The sequence below is a fragment of the Salvelinus alpinus genome, chromosome 5, assembly GCF_045679555.1.
Source record: "Salvelinus alpinus chromosome 5, SLU_Salpinus.1, whole genome shotgun sequence".
In the NCBI taxonomy this organism is placed as follows: domain Eukaryota; kingdom Metazoa; phylum Chordata; class Actinopteri; order Salmoniformes; family Salmonidae; genus Salvelinus; species Salvelinus alpinus.
In genome coordinates, this window is record NC_092090.1 from 35,806,790 (window position 1) to 35,826,821 (window position 20,032).

Genomic DNA, 20,032 nt, shown 5'->3' on the forward strand with positions numbered 1-20,032 from the left:
AACAAATCAAAATATGCCTTGATGACAGCTTTGCACACTCTTGGCATAATCTCAAAATAATAAAATCTAATTTTACTAGTCACATGCGCCGAATACAACAGGTATAGATCTTACAGTGAAATGCTTACATATGAGCCCCTAACCAGCGCAATTGAAAAAAATACAGATAAGAATAAGAGATAAAAGTAACAAGTAATTAAAGAGTAGCAGTAAATAAATAAAAAATATATATATACAGGGGGGCACCGGTTAGTTGAGGCAGTGTGTACATGTAGGTAGAGTTAATTAAAGTGACTGTGCATAGATGACAACAGAGAGTGGCAGTGGTGTGGAGAGGGGGAGGCAATGCAAATAGTCCGGGTAGCCATTTGACTAGATGTTCAGGAGTCTTATGGCTTGGGGGTAGAAGCTGTTTAGAAGCCTCTTGGATCTAGACTTGGCACTCCGGTACCGCTTGCCGTGCGGTAGAGGAGTGAACAGTCTATGACTAGGGTGGCTGGAATCTTTGACAATTTTTAGGGCCTTCCTCTGACACTGCCTGGTATAGAGGTCCTGGATGGCAAGAAGCTTAGCCCCAGTGATGTACTGGGACGTTCGCACTACCCTCTAGTGCTTTGCGGTCGGAGGCCGAGCAGTTGCCATACCAGGCAGTGATGCAACCAGTCAGGATGCTCTCGATAGTGCAGCTGTAGAATCTTTTGAGGATCTGAGGACCCATGCCAAATTTTTTCTGTCTCCTGAGGGGGAATAGGTTTTGTCGTGCCCGAGTCACGAGTGTCATGGTGTGCTTGGACCATGTTAGTTTGTTGGTGATGTGGACACCAAGGAACTTGAAGCTCTCAACCTGCTCCACTGCAGCCCGGTGGATGAGAATGGGGGCGTGCTTGGTCCTCCTTTTCCTGTAGTCCACAATCATTTCCTTTGTCTTGATCACGTTGAGGGCGGCCAGGTCTCTGACCTCCTCCCTATAGGCTGTCTCGTTGTTGTCGGTGATCAGGTTGTGTCATCGGCAAATTGAATGATGGTGTTGGAGTTGTGCCTGGCCGTGCAGTCATGAGTGAACATGGAGTACGGGAGGGGGCTGAGCATGCACCCCTGAGGGGCCCCTGTGTTGAGGATCAGCGTGGCGGATGTGTTGTTACCTACCCTTACCACCTGGGGTCGGTCCATCAGGAAGTCCAGGATCCAGTTGCAGAGGGAGGTGTTTAGTCCTAGGGTACTTAGCTTATTGATGAGATTTGATGGCACTATGGTGTTGAATGCTGAGCTGTAGTCAATGAATAGCATTCTCACATAGGTGTTCCTTTTGTCCAGGTGGGAAAGGGCAGTGTGGAGTGCAATAGAGACCGCATCATCTGTGGATCTGTTGGGGCGGTATGTAAATTGGAGCGGGTCTAGGGTTTGTGGGCTGATGGTGTTGATGTGAGCCATGACTAGCATTACAAAGCACTTCATGGCTACAGACGTGAAAGCTACGGGTCAGTAGTCATTTAGGCAGGTTACCTTAGTGTTCTTGGGCACAGACACTATGGTGGTCTGCTTAAAACATGTTGGCATTACAGACTTGGACAGGGAGAGGTTGACAATGTCAGTGAAGACACTTGCTAGTTGGTCAGCGCATGCTCGCAGTACACGTCCTGGTAATCCGTCTGGCCCTGCGGCCTTGTGAATGTTGACCTGTCTAAAAGGTCTTACACACATTGGCTGCCGAGAGCATGATCACACAATCTTCCGGAACAGCTGCTGCTCTCATGCATGTTTCAGTGTTATTTGCCTCGAAGCAAGCATAGAAGTAGTTTCGCTCGTCTGGTAGACTGGTGTCATTGGGCAGCTCTCGGCTGTGCTTCCTTTTGTATTCTGTAATGGTTTGCAGGCCCTGCCACATCCGACGAGCGTCAGAGCCGGTCTAGTACAACCCGATCTTAGTCCTGTATTGATGCTTTGCCTGTTTGATGGTTCGTCGGAGGGCATAGCGGGATTTCTTATAAACTTCTGGGTTAGAGTCCCGCTCCTTGAACGCGGCAGCTCTAGCCTTTAGCTCAGTGCGGATGCTGCCTGTAATCCATGGCTTCTGGCTGGGGTGTGTATGTACAGTTACTGTGGGGACGACGTCATTCATCGATGCACTTATTGATGAAGCCAATGACCGCTGTGGTGTACTCCTCAATCCCATAGGAGGAATCCCGGAACATATTTCAGTCTGTTCTAGCTCAACAGTACTGTAGCTTAGCAGCTGCTTCATCTGACCACTTTTTAATTGATCTCGTCACTGGTGCTTCCTGCTTTAATTTTTGCTTGTAAGCAGGAATCAGGAGGATGGAATTATGGTCAGATTTGCCAAATGGAGGGCGAGGGAGAGCTTTGTATGCGTCTCTGTGTATGGAGTACAGGTGGTCCAGAGTTATTTTCCCTCTGGTTGCACATTTAACATGCTGATAGAAATTTGGTAAAACTGATTTAAGTTTCCCGGCATTAAAGTCTACCAGGAGTGCCGTCCCTGGGTGAGCGTTTTCTTGTTTGCTTATGGCAGAATACAGCTCATTCAATGCTATCTTAGTGCCAGCCTCTGACTGTGGTGGTATGTAAACAGCTACAAAGAATACACATTAAAACTCTCTCGGTAGGTAGTGTGGTCTACAGCTTATCATGAGAAACTAACTCAGGTGAGCAATAGCTCGAGACTTCCTTAGATATCGTGCACCAGCTGTTGTTTACAGAAACACATAGACCGCCGCCCCTCATCTTACCAGACGCCGCTGTTCTATCCTGCCGGTACATCGTATAACCAGCCAGCAGTATGTTGATGTTGTCGTTGTTCAGCAACGACTCCGTGAAGCATAAGATGTTCCAGTTTTTAATGTCCCGTTGGTAGTTTAATCTTAAGCGTAACTCGTCGATTTTATTGTCCAAAGATTGCACATTTGCTAGCAGAATTGAGGGAAGTGGGGGTATATTCGATCACCTTCAACTTCTCAGCAGGCAGCCCGCTCTCTGGCCTCTCTTATTTTCAGTCATAACAGATGGTAGCGGCAACATTATGTATAAAAAGAGTAAAAAAACAAGTTACAAACAATGCAGATAAACAAAAAAACACAATCGGTTGGGGGAACGTAAAACGTCTGCCTTCTGCCCCGGCGCCATTTTATATAACCAGCTTCATGAGGAATGCTTTTCCAACAGTCTTGAAGGAGTTCCCACATATGCTGAGCACTTGTTGGCTGCTTTTCCTTCACTCTGCGGCCCAACTCATCGAAAAACCATCTCAACTGGGTTGAGGTCGGGTGAACGCGGAGGCCATGTAATACGATGCAACACTCTCCATCTTGGTCAAATAGCCCTCACACAGAATGGAGGTGTGTTGACAGTCCCACTAAGCGCAAACCAGATGGGATGGCGTATCGCTGCAGAATGCTGTGGTAGCCATGCTGAATTCTAAATAAATCACCCACAGTGTCACTAGCAAAGCACCCCCACACCACCACACCTCCTCCTCCTCCATGCTTCACGGTGGGAACCACACATCCGTTCACCTACTCTGCGTCTCACAAAGACATGGCGGTTGGAATCAAAAATCTCAAATTTGGACCTTCCACCAGTCTAATGTTCAATGCTCATGTTTCTTGGCCCAAGCAAATCTCTTCGTCTTATGAGTGTCCTTCAAAGTTCTTGAAATGTTCCGCATTGACTGACCTTCATGTCTTAAAGTAATGATGGACTGTCGTTTCTCTTTGCTTATTTGAGCTGTTCTTGTGATAATATGGACTTAGGGGTGGTATACAAAAGATAGCCCTAACTTGTCACAACACATCTGATTGGCTCAAACACATTAAGGAAAGAAATTCCACAAATTATTTTTTAACAAGGCTCACCTGTTAATTGAAATGTATTCCAGGTGACTATCTAATGAAGCTGGTTTAGAGAATGCCAAGAGTGTGCAAAGCTGTCATCAAGGCAAAGGGTGGCTACTTTGAAGAATCTCAAATATATTTTGATTTGTTTAACACTTTTTTGGTTACTACATGATTCCATATGTGTTATTTAACAGTCTTGATGTCTTCACTATAATTCTACAATGTAGAAAATAGTAAAATAAAGAAAAACCCTGAAATGAGTATGTGTTCAAACTTTTGACTGGTACTGTATGTGTGAGTACCGTACCTGTTGAAGATTGGTTCTGGGACTTAAAGAGTCCCACCACACTTTTGCCATGGAAGCCTCCGGATCGTAGCAGCACAGCTTTGGTGCGGGGGTGTTTCCAACACACCACTGGCAGGCGGTTGTGTCTGTAACAACGGGCCACCTTCTGCAGGCTGCTGTCCTGCACTGACTGGGGAACCACCAGGAGCCCTGGGTAACTGTGGGTTACACACACCATCATCCCATTCAGCATGGAGACCACTACTGGGACACCTATGATGGCAGTTTGATCTGATACAACCAATAAGTTAACATCGAATACACCTCTTCTACATTGCTCAGAGCGCCAACGTCTTATCTGACATGACAAAGTGTATGTGCGTTGTGTGTACCTGCGGCAGAGGGAGTAGAGTCTGTTGACTGCAGTTACTCTGAACTGCTCTCCTGTCTTAGAGCGGGAGGAGCTGGCTGTGACAGTGCCCAGGCCCAGCCGCTGGTAGTCACGGAAACACGCCCGCTCCACCAGCTGCTCCATGGTGGATTTCTCTGATGCCCTCAACGTGCTGCTGGGGGGTGGCTCACCCTCATCTGACACTGGAACAGACGCACACAGACATGCACACACACAGACACAAAGAGCCCCCCACACACAGAGAGAGAGAGAGAGACAAGATCAGGTGACCGTTCAGGAAACACCAGCTTGTCAAAACTCCCCCTCTTCTTCCTTGTAGGAGTTTAACATCAGTCTGCTCCTACCTGAGATGTCATCATCCTCGTGCCAGGTCATCCGACTCCCTCTGTCGTTCTTCTTCAGCGTGGTCTGACTCTGACGGCCCATGGTGATCATCCCAGCTCTCTTGGCTCCTTTCACAATGGTCTTGGACAGCGTCCTGTGAGGAGGAGGATAAAGAGGAGACCATAACATCATTTATCATGTCTGATTCCAGCGTCAGATAAGGAAGATTACTCAACACTTTCAGGCAGTGTCTGTTGTGGGAGGTATTACAGGAACCTTTCAAACACATCATGGGACTTGCCCTCCAAAACAACTTTAACAGAACATTGCCGAGTTGACTGGAGTGCGTCACTGTGTGCTACTCAGAGGTGGGACTGACCTGAAACCCGTGTTCCTCTCCTTCTGTTTGGGAAGGATGAGTTGGGGAGCGTTCTGGCCTGCGGCGAAGGCGAATGTGCTGAAGATGGACTGAGGGTAGCGGATCCTCTGGATGTGTTTCCTGAAGATCTCCACCATCTCTGAGCTCACCTCCTCGTCAAACGCCACCTTGATCAACTGGAGGGGACACAGGAAGCATCAGGGAACCTGTGAGCTCATTGCCTCCAGATTAAACATATGGTCTTACATGGAATGGCTGGAAAATAATGCATTCATAAATCAAAATGTCTCGGCAGATATGCACATCTGTGAAGCCCCAAAAATATGACATATTTCTAGTCGCATGTTGTTGTTTTTTTCCTCGCAGGGAAGCAAATACTACTAATTGCAAATCGGAAACAGAATGTACGGAATGTACACATATTTCACACAGACTGTCTTTCCAGAGTGAGGTCCGCTTCTCATTGACTGCCCTGACCCGATAGTCCCTCCTCTCCCCATCCATCCCACCCCCAACATCCCACCAGTTCCTGCCTGAGGAGAGGAGACCTAGCCACCCCCCTGCTTTCCTGTGAATCCCCAGCAGCCTGCAGCTCTCAATAAAGGCCTGATAATGCACCCCAGACTTAGACACAGCCCTCTGGCCAGGCTTAGTAACACACACTCACACACTCTTGCTCGCTAACACACACACGCGCACACACAGGCCCAGCCAGGCCAAGTGGCCAAGTGACCCCCTCCCCACATAAAGGCCTGTTTTATTGTCCGTGTTACTAAAAAGATAGGAATGAACCATAAAAACTTTACAGCACTACATGAATTGTGAAAGACCAAAAACATGTGCACGGGTTGCCTTTTTTTCCTTCAAATCAAACTCAACATAGGTTACTCATATAACTTCCAAGAAATGTATTGATATCAGGCTGGATATAGGGCAGAGTCTGTAGCATATGCATTCCTTTAATCTCTCCAAATGTCACAACTGATCAGTAATTCTGGGTTCTCTGTGTATCTGTTGTACATGTTCTGGCAATCTTACACATGGTTTGGGGCAAAAGGAGAGAACACTCACATACTTGGACATACAATGTTAACATCTATTTAGCATCTAAGAAATGGGACTTTGTGTACGTAATGAGAGACAAGGGAACAGTAAACATGTCGTCGCCCATGAATGATGCAGCGCCACGTGTGACCAACACATTTCAGTTAATTACTACAGTTCCCGCCTTGGGCCGATCAGTGTAATTTTGTAAATGCCAGATCTCTATGGCTAGACGCTTCATTCACCCAAGTTATGTCAAAACTGACCCAGGGCTGTTTGAGATATCGCGTGTGACCAACGTACGAACAAACAGAGACAGATTCACAGATCCACGAACAGAGACAGATCCCTCCACTATGAAATCAATAATGGAAAAGCCCAAAGCCTCATAATCACCTCTTTAATAATACATCTTCATCATCATCCACAGGAGTAGGTGTGTGTGTTACCTGGAAGGATGCCGAGCGGAGCTGCAGTCCCTCCTGCATGTTTTGCTGCAGTTGGTTCTGGACACTTATCTTCTTCTCTTTGGTCAAGGTGGACACTGGGAAGCTCCTGATCACTGCCTGCTCCCCCACTGCTCACACACACACAGGACACCTCAACATACACTTCTATGCTAATGTATCTCATCCACACAACACATTCAAAACAGGCTTAATCTCAAATGATACCCTTTATAGTGCACAACATTGGGAATCCCAAAGTGCACTATCAACTTCTTATGGGTAATCTCAAGAGGGACAGATATAATTAGATGCTAGCTGGATGATTTACCTAGTGGGTCGTGTGGGGAGCCCTTGAATATGATGCGGTAGGAGGTGAGGAAGAGGGCTCCCTCTGCTGGCAGGATGTGCGGTCCCCCGAGCATTCCCCCCGTAGCCTCCTCTCTGCCATCAGGGTCCAGGACCACTCTAAGACCCTCCGACACAAACTCTTCACCAGGGAGCAGCACTGGGCGCAGGATCTTAGGCTGGGTGGGGCAGAGGATGCACATGTCAAACACACTCCACCAGAACACAGAACATACTGTATGTACAGATACCTGCACACACACCATGTACTTAAGCATGTCAACTAGGGCTGACCCCATTTAGTCGACTGGTTGATTGTCTGATCGATAGGCTGTTGGTCGACCAAGATTTCTTCAGTCGAGCAGTCGCAATTTTCTTTTCTTCATGGTGCACAAGACACCTGTCGGATTCGCGCCTGTCTCAGTGGACTAATTCATTGCAGAGGCCATGGGGATGGCACCGTCTATCACTCTGACACGTGATACTGAAATTGTGTATGGTTACAGTATGTAAAAAAATTGTGCAACACTAATAAATCAAATATTATTTTAATACAAATTCGCTTTCTCCCTCATTGGATACGGTCGCTGTCCGCGGTTCTGAAACAATCTTCAGTAGAATTGGTCGCCTTTCCCTATGTGGAAAAGCAAATTTAACCAGCATATTGGGATTGAAAACAATGGTGGCGGAGGCAGCAGCAGCAGAGACGAGGAAACAGCCCTTGCCTTAGCCTAATTGTCTAAGAAAATTGAGGGGAAACCAACTTAATTAGGTCTATAATCAATAGCCTAACTTAAATGTGCCTCTTTATAAAATCATCCATATATATCTACAGAAATAAGACAGATATTGCTTCTGTTGCCTGTTTGAGTGTTTGTTTAATAGAATACTGATTCCGTGAGCACCAAGCCACATGCAACAGAAAAATGATGGATAAAGCAATTTCACCGGTTCGGCTGTTTTTAATCTTTGCTATACTTTAATAAAGGCTTTACCATTGTTTTGTTAGAACAGACTGATATTACTTATAATTTATTTAGTGTTGTTTACACTGTTCCAAACAGGCAGAAAAATGATACTGTAATCTAACAGCACCTGTTTGTCACACACAATATGCACGTAGCTCTTGCTTCTATACCCTCCTTTTTATTGATCTCCTTATTGTTATTATTATTATGATCAACATTATAATAATAGGCTATATCGTTGTCATTAGCGGTCTTTGTATAGTAGGCTTGTATATCCACCATCGAGCTGAAGGCAAAAGAGCGCATCCTGTTTAGTCTTAATAGCGTAAATGACTTAGGTGTAACGGTTTTCCTCCTCCTCTTCATCCGAAGAGGAGGAGCAGGGATTGAACCAAAATGCAGCGGGTTGTGATGACATATTGATTTATTAAATAAACAAAACAGACAAAGACGAAAACGAACTATACTTGATATAACTAACAAAATAACAAAACGATGTAGACAGACCTGAACAAACGAACTTACAAATACACGAAGCACGCTGACACAGGAACAGACTACATAAACGCACGAACAAACCGAAACATTCCCGTATGGTGTAACATCGACACAGACACAGGAGACAACCACCCACAACGAACACTGTGAAACAACCTACCTAAATATGACTCTCAATTAGAGGAAACGCCAAACACCTGCCTCTAATTGAGAGCCATACCAGGCAACCCTAAACCAACATAGAAACAGAAAACATAGAATGCCCACCCAAACTCACGTCCTGACCAACTAACACATAAAACAAACTAACAGAAATAGGTCAGGAACGTGACATAACCCCCCCCCCAAGGTGCGAACTCCGGGCGCACCAGCACAAAGTTTAGGGGAGGGTCTGGGTGGGCATCTGACCACGGTGGTGGCTCAGGCTGAGGGCGAGGTCCCCACCCCACCATAATCAATCCCCGCTTTTTTATCCCCCTCACAATGCCCACCCTCCAAATAACCCCACCTAAATTAAGGGGCATCATCAGGATAAGGAGCAGCACCGGAATGAGGGGCAACACCGTAATGAGGGGCAACACCAGAATGAGGGGCAACACCAGAATGAGGGGCAACACCAGAATGAGGGGCAACACCAGAATGACTGGCGGATCCTGGCTGGCTGGCTCTGGACGCTCTTGGCTGGCTGACGGCTCTGGACGGTCATGGCTGGCTGACGGCTCTGGACGGTCATGGCTGGCTGACGGCTCTGGACGGTCATGGCTCGCTGACGGCTCTGGACGGTCATGGCTCGCTGACGGCTCTGGACGGTCATGGCTCGCTGACGGCTCTGGACGGTCATGGCTCGCTGACGGCTCTGGACGGTCATGGCTCGCTGACGGCTCTGGACGGTCATGGCTCGCTGACGGCTCTGGACGGTCATGGCTCGCTGACGGCTCTGGACGGTCATGGCTCGCTGACGGCTCTGGACGGTCATGGCTCGCTGACGGCTCTGGACGGTCCGGTCTGGCGGAAGGCTCTGGCTGATCCGGTCTGGCGGAAGGCTCTGGCTGATCCGGTCTGGCGGAAGGCTCTGGCTGATCCGGTCTGGCGGAAGGCTCTGGCTGATCCGGTCTGGCGGACGGCTCTGGCTGATCCGGTCTGGCGGACGGCTCTAGCGGCTCCTGTCTGGCGGACGGCTCTAGCGGCTCCTGTCTGGCGGACGGCTCTAGCGGCTCCTGTCTGGCGGACGGCTCTAGCGGCTCCTGTCTGGCGGACGGCTCTAGCGGCTCCTGTCTGGCGGACGGCTCTGTAGGCTCATGGCAGACGGGCGGCTTTGCAGGCTCATGGCAGACGGGCAGCTTTGCAGGCTCATGGCAGACGGGCGGCTTTGCAGGCTCATGGCAGACGGGCAGTTCAGGCGCCGTTGGGCAGACTGGCAGTTCAGGCGCCGCTGGGCAGACGGGCAGCTCAGGCGCCGCTCAGGCGCCGCTGGGCAGCTCAGGCGCCGCTGGGCAGACGGGCAGTTCAAGCGCCGCTGGGCAGACGGGCAGTTCAGGCGCCGCTGGGCAGACGGGCAGTTCAGGCGCCGCTGGGCAGACGGGCAGTTCAGGCGCCGCTGGGCAGACGGGCACACCTGTAGGGAGGAGACGGAGAGACAGCCTGGTGCGTGGGGCTGCCACAGGACCCACCAGGCTGGAGAGACCTACAGGAGGCTTGATGTTAAGAGGCACCTGAAGGACCGGGCTGTGGGGGAGTACTGGAGCTCTGGTGCGCAGCCTTGGCACCACTCCCCCAGGCTGGAATACTACACCAGCCCGTACCCTCCAGAGTGCAGGCACAGGTTGAACCGGGCTGTGGATGAGCACTGGAGATCTAGTGCCTACTACGCGCACTTCTCTCTTAGGCTCCACTACCACATTTGCCCGGTACGAGCGGAGCGTAGGCATAGGACGCACTGCACCCTCCCAGCGCTCCGGAGACACAGCACGCAGAGCCGGCGCAGGATACCCTGGACCGAAACTGCGTACCGGAGACCAGACGCGCTGAGCAGGCGCAATACGCCCCGGCTGGATGCCCACACTCACATGACACTTTCGGGGGGCTGCTCTATAGCGCACCGGGCTATGGGCACGCACTGGCGACACCGTGCGCTTAACCGCATAACACGGTGCCTGACCAGTGACGCGTTGCTTATAATAAGCACGAGGAGTGCGCTCAGGTCTGCTACCTGGCTTAGCCACACTCCTCTCTAGCCCCCCCCCAAAAAAAATCTGGGGTTGCCTCTCGTACCTGTCCCGCTGCCGTGCTGCCTCCTCATATCGCCGCCGTTCAGCTTTCGCTTTCTCCAGCTCAGCTTTGGGGCGGCGATACTCCCCAGCCTGTGCCCAGGGTCCTTCTCCGTTCAAGATCTCCTCCCATGTCCATGAATCCTGGGATCTCTGCGGTTGCTGTCGCTGCCCTTTTCCCCGCTGCTTGGTTCTGGTAATTTGGTGGGTGGTTCTGTAACGGTTTTCCTCCTCCTCTTCATCCGAAGAGGAGGAGCAGGGATTGAACCAAAATGCAGCGGGTTGTGATGACATATTGATTTATTAAATAAACAAAACAGACAAAGACGAAAACGAACTATACTTGATATAACTAACAAAATAACAAAACGATGTAGACAGACCTGAACAAACGAACTTACAAATACACGAAGCACGCTGACACAGGAACAGACTACATAAACGCACGAACAAACCGAAACATTCCCGTATGGTGTAACATCGACACAGACACAGGAGACAACCACCCACAACGAACACTGTGAAACAACCTACCTAAATATGACTCTCAATTAGAGGAAACGCCAAACACCTGCCTCTAATTGAGAGCCATACCAGGCAACCCTAAACCAACATAGAAACAGAAAACATAGAATGCCCACCCAAACTCACGTCCTGACCAACTAACACATAAAACAAACTAACAGAAATAGGTCAGGAACGTGACATAAGGCCTATATTTGAATATACAGTATAGGCTGCTGAATCAATCAATCATTCATTTGTTCATGCCATCACAGCATACGATACATTCGTACTTTGAAATGCAATCAAGCATTTTAGCGTTAAAATTAAATCAAGGGAGATTTCAATAATTAGCCCAAACAATAAATAAATAAACCGCCATTCATGAATGCATGTGACTGTTTTCAGTCTGCTGTAATAAAGGTTTTATACAGTATATATATATATATATATATTTTCTCTGGTACACTTATTTATTTAGTGTTGTTTACACTGTTCCAAATGGTCAGGAAAGATTAAAATACAATTTAACAGCAACTGTTTGGCACACATAATACTCATACAACGCTTGCTCAACTAAGTCAAATCTCTTCCACAGATCTGACTTCCCCTTTCCCTCCTGAGCAACCAGTAAACATTTGCCCGTTTCGAATTGCTTTTTCACGTCCTCCGCATCCATTTTGCCGTCACGTGTTATGGTACTCATAGTTTGTTATAACCAAGTTATTGATGTGATTATGATAGGTTATAGGTCAGGCACTACTGGTCACGTGCATGCGATGCATATATTTTTCATTTAAAGAGAGCAAGCATTGAGGGAATAGGGAATGTTTTCCCCAAACAAATGAGGTATTTTGGTAACAGAACTCTTCTGTCAGAAACAAGAAAGAAACAAAATAGCTGTAATTATGTTGCAGCTTCAGCACGGACAGCGCGAGAAACGCTTGCTGTGCTGTCTGTTCACTGCAGCAGGGAGGAGAGAGAGAAAACACGCACCAGTCACACAGGCACTCACTGTCAGTTCATTTGAACACAGCATGGCCATCCGGCTCCCTTCATTCATTTGTGTCTTACTTATTTCATCAAACAGTGGGCTTAAAGCGTCGGAAAAGCTCAGTACATACACAGTGCCTTTGGAAAGTATTCAAACCCCTTGACTTTTTACACATAACAGCCTTATTCTAAAATGGATTAAATAAAACATTTTCCTGAGCAATCTACACACAATACCCCATAATGACGAAGTGAAAACAGGTATTGAAATTGTTTTGCAAATGTATAAAAAATAAAAAACAGAAATGTCCCATTTACATGAGCATTCAGACCTTTTTCTATGCGACTCAAAATTGAGCTCAGGTGCATCCTTTTTCCCATTGATCATCCTTGATGTTTCTACAACTTGGAGTCCACCTGTCGTAAATTCAATTGATTGGACATGATTTGGAAAGGCACACACCTGTTTATATAAAGGTCCCACAGTTGACAGTGCATGTTTGAGCAAAAACCAAACCATGAGGTCGAAGGAATTGTCTGTAGAGCTCAGACAGGATTGTGTCGAGGTACAGATCTGGGGAAGGGTACCAAAACATTTCTGCAGTATTGAAGGTCCCCAAGAACCCAGTGGTCTCCATCATTCTTAAAAATGGAAGAAGTTTGGAACCATCAAGACTCTACCTAGAGCTGGCCGCCCGGCCAAACTGAGCAAAAGGGGGAGAAGAGCCTTGGTCAGGGAGATGACCAAGAACATGATGGTCATTCTGATAGAGCTCTAAAGTTCCTCTGTGGAGATGGTTGTCCTTCTAGAATATTATCCCATCTCTGCAGAAAAGCAAAGTACAGAGATCCTTGATGAAAACCTGCTCCAGAGCGCTCAGGACCTCAAACTGGGGCGAAGGTTCACCTTCCAACAGGACAATGACCCTAAGCACACAGCCAAGACAACACATGAGTGGCTTCGGGACAAGTCTCTGAATGTCCTTGAGTGGCCCAGCCAGAGCCTGGACTTGAACCCGATCTAACATCTCTGGAGAGACCTGAAAATAGCTATGCAGCAACACTCCCCATCCAATCTGACAGAGCTTGAAGGGATCTGCAGAGAAGAATGTGAGAAACTCCCCTAATACTATTTCCCCATAACTTTTTCAAGCAGAAATTTGCATCCTGTAGCACAAACTCAAAAAAGTTCTGGGACACTGAAGTCCATGGAGAATAAGAGCACCTCCTCCCAGCTGCCCACTGCACTGAGGCTAGGAAACACTGTCACCACCGATAAATCAACGATAATTGAGAATTTCAATAAGCATTTTTCTACGGCTGGCCATGCTTTCCACCTGGCTAGCCCTACCCCGGTCAACAGCCCTGCACTCCCCACAGCAACTCGCCCAAGCCTCCTCCATTTCTCCTTCACCCAAATCCAGATAGCTGATGTTCTTAAAGAACTGCAAAACCTGGACCCCCTACAAATCAGCCGGGCTAGACAATCTGGACCCTCTCTTTTTAAAATGATCTGCCGAAATTGTTGAAACCCCTATTACTAGCCTGTTCAACCTCTCTTTCGTGTCGTCTGAGATTCCCAAAGATTGGAAAGCTGCCGCGGTCATCCCCCTCTTCAAAGGGGAGACACTCTAGACCCAAATTGCTACAGACCTATATCTATCCTTCCCTGCCTTTCTAAGGTCTTCGAAAGCCAAGTCAACAAACAGATTACCGACCATTTCGAATCCCACCGTACCTTCTCCGCTATGCAATCTGGTTTCAGAGCTGGTCATGGGTGCACCTCAGCCACGCTCAAGGTCCTAAATAATATCATAACCGCCATCGATAAGAGACATAACTGTGCAGCCATATTCATCGACCTGGCCAAGGCTTTCGACTCTGTCAATCACCACATTCTTATTGGCAGAACCACATTCTTATTGGCAGCCTGGTTCACCAACTACTTCTCTGATAGAGTTCAGTGTGTCAAATCGGAGGGCCTGTTGTCCAGACCTCTTGCAGTCTCTATGGGGGTGCCACAGGGTTCAATTCTTGCGCCGACTCTCTTCTCTGTATACATCAATGATGTTGCTCTTGCTGCTGGTGATTCTCTGATCCACCTCTACGCAGACGACACCATTCTGTATACTTCTGGCCCTTCTTTGGACACTGTGTTAACTAACCTCCAGACGAGCGTCAATGCCATACAACTCTCCTTCCGTGGCCTCTAACTGCTCTTAAATGCAAGTAAAACTAAATGCATGCTCTTCAACCGATCACTGACCGCACCTCCCCGCCCGTCCAGCATCACTACTCTGGACGGTTCTGACTTAGAATATGTGGACAACTACAAATACCTAGGTGTCTGGTTAGACTGTAAACTCTCCTTCCTACTCACATTAAACATCTCCAATCCAAAATTAAATCTAGAATTGTCTTCCTATTTTGCAACAAAGCATCCTTCACTCATTCTGCCGAACATACCATCCTACCGATCCTCGACTTCGGCGATGTCATCTATAAAATAGCCTCCAACACTCTACTCAACAAATTGGATGCAGTCTATCACAGTGCCATCCGTTTTGTCACCAAAGACCCATATATTACCCACCACTGCGACCTGTACGCTCTCGATGGCTGGCCCTCGCTTCATACTCGTCGCCAAACCCACTGGCTCCAGGTCATCTACAAGTCTCTGCTAGGTAAAGCCCCGCATTATCTCAGCTCACTGGTCACCATAGCAGCACCCATCCGTAGCACGCGCTCCAGCAGGTATATCTCACTTGTCACCCCCAAAGCCAATTTCTGCTTTGGCCGCCATTCCTTCCAGTTCTCTGCTGCCAATGACTGGAACGAACTGCAAAAATCACTGAAGCTGGAGACCCATATCTCCCTCACTAGCTTTAAGCACCAGCTGTCAGAGCAGCTCACAGATAACTGCACCTGTACATAGCCCATGTGTAGCTCATCCAACTACCTCATCCCCATACTGTATTTATCTTGCTCCTTTGCACCCCAGTATCTCTATTTGCACATTCATCTTCTGCACATCTACCATTCCAGTGTCTAATTGCTATATTGTAATTACTTCGCCACCATGGCCTATTTATTGCCTTACCTCCCTTATCTTACCTCATTTGCACACACTGTATATAGATTTGGCTTTTTTCTACTGTATTATTGACTGCATGTTTGTTTATGTGTAACTCTGTTAGATGTGTCGAACTGCTGAGCTTTATCGTGGCCAGGTCGCAGTTGTAAATGAGAACTTGTTCTCAACTAGCCTACCTGGTTAAATAAAGGTTAAATAAAATTTAAAAAATTACAGGTATGCCAAGCTTGTAGTGTCATACCCAAGAAGACGCGAGGCTGTAATCGCTGTCAAATGTGTTTCAACAAAGTACAGAGTAGAGGGTCTGAATACTTATGTTAATGTTATGTCAGTTTATTTTATTTTTATTTTTTTTAAATAAATTAGCAAACATTAAAAAAAAATGTTTTTGCTTTGTCATTATGGGGTATTGTGTGTAGATTGATGAGAAAAAAAATAACAATTTAATCAATTTGAGAATAAGGCTTTAACGTTACAAAATGTGGAAAAAGGGGTTCTGAATATCTCCCGAAGGCGCTGTAGTTGATTTTATTCAAACACATAGGGTTTGTCTATATAAGGAAAAATACACGTTTAAAAATGTAGACCAATAGATTAGTTGAACAGATGACTTTCGGTCGACCAATTTTTTTGTTGTTGTCGGGGACAGCCCTAATGTCAACATATCAGTGCATTAGATAAGGATAGATATCAACACACGTCACACCTAAACAACAGCTGAGCATATCTAAGACAGAAATCTACCACACACACACAGACATCATTATCATGTCACAAAAGCAACACATCCACACACAGTGTGTTGCACACACACTCCGCATCATATAGCGTTATACACAGCTACCTACAGTCACTGATGCATTACCAAGAAAAACAAAGCATGTGCTCCGTGGAGACTGATCATTAGTAATGCTCCAAGTCAATCACTTGGTCCTTAGGTACATGCAAGTCTTTACATTTATTTACAACTACAATAATTCATTTAGTTCATTTTGATATATGCATTTAGTGTAGTCTGCGCAACATATTTTTAACTCAAGTCTTACCCAACACTACCACAATATATTGATTTACATGCTTCAAGAAATGCTGGAGGATCCAAAGCATACCCCTCATCAATGAGCACTGACAACTGCTGAACATCTGCTTTGAGGTGCTTCGTAGCAACCTGCAAATCCGAACTCCATTCCACTGTGTTGGAAGTCGGTTTCTCTTCAGCTCCCCAGCAGAGCCAGGTCTGAAGGCAGCTGGTCTAACACTGCTCTGCCTCTCTAGCTCATCAAACTGTAGCCAAGTTGAGCACTCTAGTGTGAGGGGGCCTAGACAGTCAATGTCAGAAGGTCATGGTTCTGTGCAGTGTTCATTCATATCTTCCATGGGGAACAGAATGGTGTCACTGGTCCCTCTGATGGCACAGCCTTTACACACAGAGTGGGGGGGTGATACATGGAACCTGAAGGGACATCCATGCTAAGGTCAAGCCAGTCCAGTGGCTATGCAGTTGAGTTTTGGTCTAGTCTGGCCAAAAGATAAGAGGAACATTGTCCTGCTGGTGTTGGATGGCCCAGGGCCAGGGGCCAGTGTGTTAAAGGCCCCAACGGTCCCCCAGCACCCCGATGAGGCTGCCAGCTGGAACTCTAAGTAATCACCCCTACACACACACTAGACAACCCACCCCGCTACGCCAGAGATATAAGAGCCAGCAATACCAACTTATCACAGTGACCCTTTTCACTGCTTGTAGCTTGGAGTGCCCAAGGTACACCAGTACGTCCAGCTCCCTTAACTGATTGTTTAATCCCGACAGACCCAACAGCGCTACCTCCTCCTCTCCCTGAACCTTGGGCCAAAGCAGTAGCAGGTTCCATAGAGGCAAGGACAGCTCCAACTCCAGTCATAAATCTCTGTGCTGATGGCCCACCAGGGTCATTCCTGCACTTGTTTACAGAGTTCACAGGATTGAATGTGCTGCTGGCAGCAGAGCTGTGTGCACCGTGGTCTCAGCTATGAATGTCAGACAAGGCCCTGCCAGACAAACATACAAATCAATTACACTGGACCTGACTGGGCCCGCAGTGTCCTGGGAATGAGCCGACCAGGGGGAGAGACCTAATCAAGAGCTGGCAGTGTGATAAGGCGCACAACAGCATCACTGTAAGAACCCCAGTCTGATGGTTGATGACCGCAACATTACTGGAATCATAGGCACTTCAGCTACAGAACACCACTTCCAGGAGAATAGAGATTCTAACACCACTTCCAGGAGAATAGAGATTCTAACACCACTTCCAGGAGAATAGAGATTCTAACACCACTTCCAGGAGAATAGAGATTCTAACACCACTTCCAGGAGAATAGAGATTCTAACACCACTTCCAGGAGAATAGAGATTCTAACACCACTTCCAGGAGAATAGAGATTCTAACACCACTTCCAGGAGAATAGAGAGTCTAACACCACTTCCAGGAGAATAGAGATTCTAACACCACTTCCAGGAGAATAGAGATTCTAACACCACTTCCAGGAGAATAGAGATTCTAACACCACTTCCAGGAGAATAGAGATTCTAACACCACTTCCAGGAGAATAGGGTCTAACACCACTTCCAGGAGAATAGAGATTCTAACACCACTTCCAGGAGAATAGGGGTTCTAACACCACTTCCAGGAGAATAGGGGTTCTAACACCACTTCCAGGAGAATAGGGGTTCTGACACCACTTCCAGGAGAATAGAGATTCTAACACCACTTCCAAGAGAATAGAGATTCTAACACCACTTCCAGGAGAATAGAGGGTCTAACACCACTTCCAGGAGAATAGGGGTTCTGACACCACTTCCAGGAGAATAGGGGTTCTAACACCACTTCCAGGAGAATAGGGGTTCTGACACCACTTCCAGGAGAATAGAGATTCTAACACCACTTCCAAGAGAATAGAGATTCTAACACCACTTCCAAGAGAATAGAGATTCTAACACCACTTCCAGGAGAATAGAGGGTCTAACACCACTTCCAGGAGAATAGAGATTCTAACACCACTTCCAGGAGAATAGGGGTTCTGACACCACTTCCAGGAGAATAGGGGTTCTGACACCACTTCCAGGAGAATAGGGGATCTAACACCACTTCCAGGAGAATAGGGGTTCTAACACCACTTCCAGGAGAATAGGGGTTCTGACACCACTTCCAAGAGAATAGAGAATCTAACACCACTTCCAGGAGAATAGGGGTTCTAACACCACTTCCAGGAGAATAGGGGCTCTGACACCACTTCCAGGAGAATAGGGTCTGACACCACTTCCAGGAGAATAGGGGTTCTGACACCACTTCCAGGAGAATAGGGGTTCTGACACCACTTCCAGGAGAATAGGGGTTCTGACACCACTTCCAGGAGAATAGGGGTTCTGACACCACTTCCAGGAGAATAGGGGTTCTGACACCACTTCCAGGAGAATAGGGGTTCTGACACCACTTCCAGGAGAATAGGGGTTCTGACACCACTTCCAGGAGAATAGGGGATCTAACACCACTTCATTATTAAAGGACACAGGTTTACTTCAAAGGCACAACAAAATTACTCCATTAATGAGATTGATATTGATAAAATGTTGATGACAGCTTACAGAGTTTCAAATGGTACTAATATTCATGATTGATAAACTACATTTCTATTCAGACAGACAGAGAACTCAGTGGCCCAGTGCCGGGCAGCACCTATCTTCTGAATGGGTGGCCCAGTGCAGGGCAGCACCTATCTTCTGAATGGGTGGCCCAGTGCAGGGCAGCACCTATCTTCTGAATGGGTGGCCCAGTGCAGGTAAGCACCTACCTTCTGGATGGGTGGCCCAGTGCAGGTAAGCACCTACCTTCTGGATGGGTGGCCCAGTGCAGGTAAGCACCTACCTTCTGGATGGGTGGCCCAGTGCAGGTAAGCACCTATCTTCTGGATGGGTGGCCCAGTGCAGGTAAGCACCTACCTTCTGGATGGGTGGCCCAGTGCAGGTAAGCACCTACCTTCTGGATGGGTGGCCCAGTGCAGGTAAGCACCTACCTTCTGGATGGGTGGCCCAGTGCAGGTAAGCACCTACCTTCTGGATGGGTGGCCCAGTGCAGGTAAGCACCTACCTTCTGGATGGGTGGCCCAGTGCAGGTAAGCACCTACCTTCTGGATGGGTGGCCCAGTGCAGGGCAGCACCTATCTTCTGAATGGGTGGCCCAGTGCAGGGCAGCACCTATCTTCTGAATGGGTGGCCCAGTGCCGGGCAGCACCTATCTTCTGGATGGGTGGCCCAGTGCAGGTAAGCACCAACCTTCTGGATGGGTGGCCCAGTGCAGGTAAGCACCTACCTTCTGGATGGGTGGCAGCCTCCTGCTCTCCCTGTGGACCGCCTCCAGAGTTTCCATCTGCATGGCCACGATGCCTGGGGTCAGAGGTCATGACCAGTTAGCACGATGTCATGCACACACAAAAACACATAAGTTACCCAACCCAGGTAAACATAAACACATGCTTGTACACCCCTAATTACAACCCCAGGAAGCCAATATTTACAGATTTGAAGGCCACCACCAACAGTGAGCTACAAAAGTATTGGGATGATACAATGACTATGAGGTTA

General features: G+C 47.6%; 1 protein-coding gene across 4 annotated transcripts in view; it reads right to left on the minus strand.

The window, feature by feature from the left end:
• The window catches only part of LOC139576020 (myotubularin-related protein 13-like), a 162,540-nt gene that overhangs the window by 16,419 nt on the left and 126,089 nt on the right, over nt 1-20,032 (minus strand). For all 4 annotated transcript variants that reach the window (XM_071401610.1, XM_071401611.1, XM_071401608.1 and 1 more), the window contains 7 exons: nt 19,761-19,834; nt 7,074-7,269; nt 6,746-6,873; nt 5,253-5,428; nt 4,894-5,027; nt 4,530-4,731; nt 4,159-4,355 (listed from right to left, as the gene is read on the minus strand). In XM_071401610.1, coding sequence (XP_071257711.1) covers nt 4,159-4,355; nt 4,530-4,731; nt 4,894-5,027; nt 5,253-5,428; nt 6,746-6,873; nt 7,074-7,269; nt 19,761-19,834 — 1,107 coding nt within the window. The remainder of the gene's footprint in view (nt 1-4,158; nt 4,356-4,529; nt 4,732-4,893; nt 5,028-5,252; nt 5,429-6,745; nt 6,874-7,073; nt 7,270-19,760; nt 19,835-20,032) is intronic.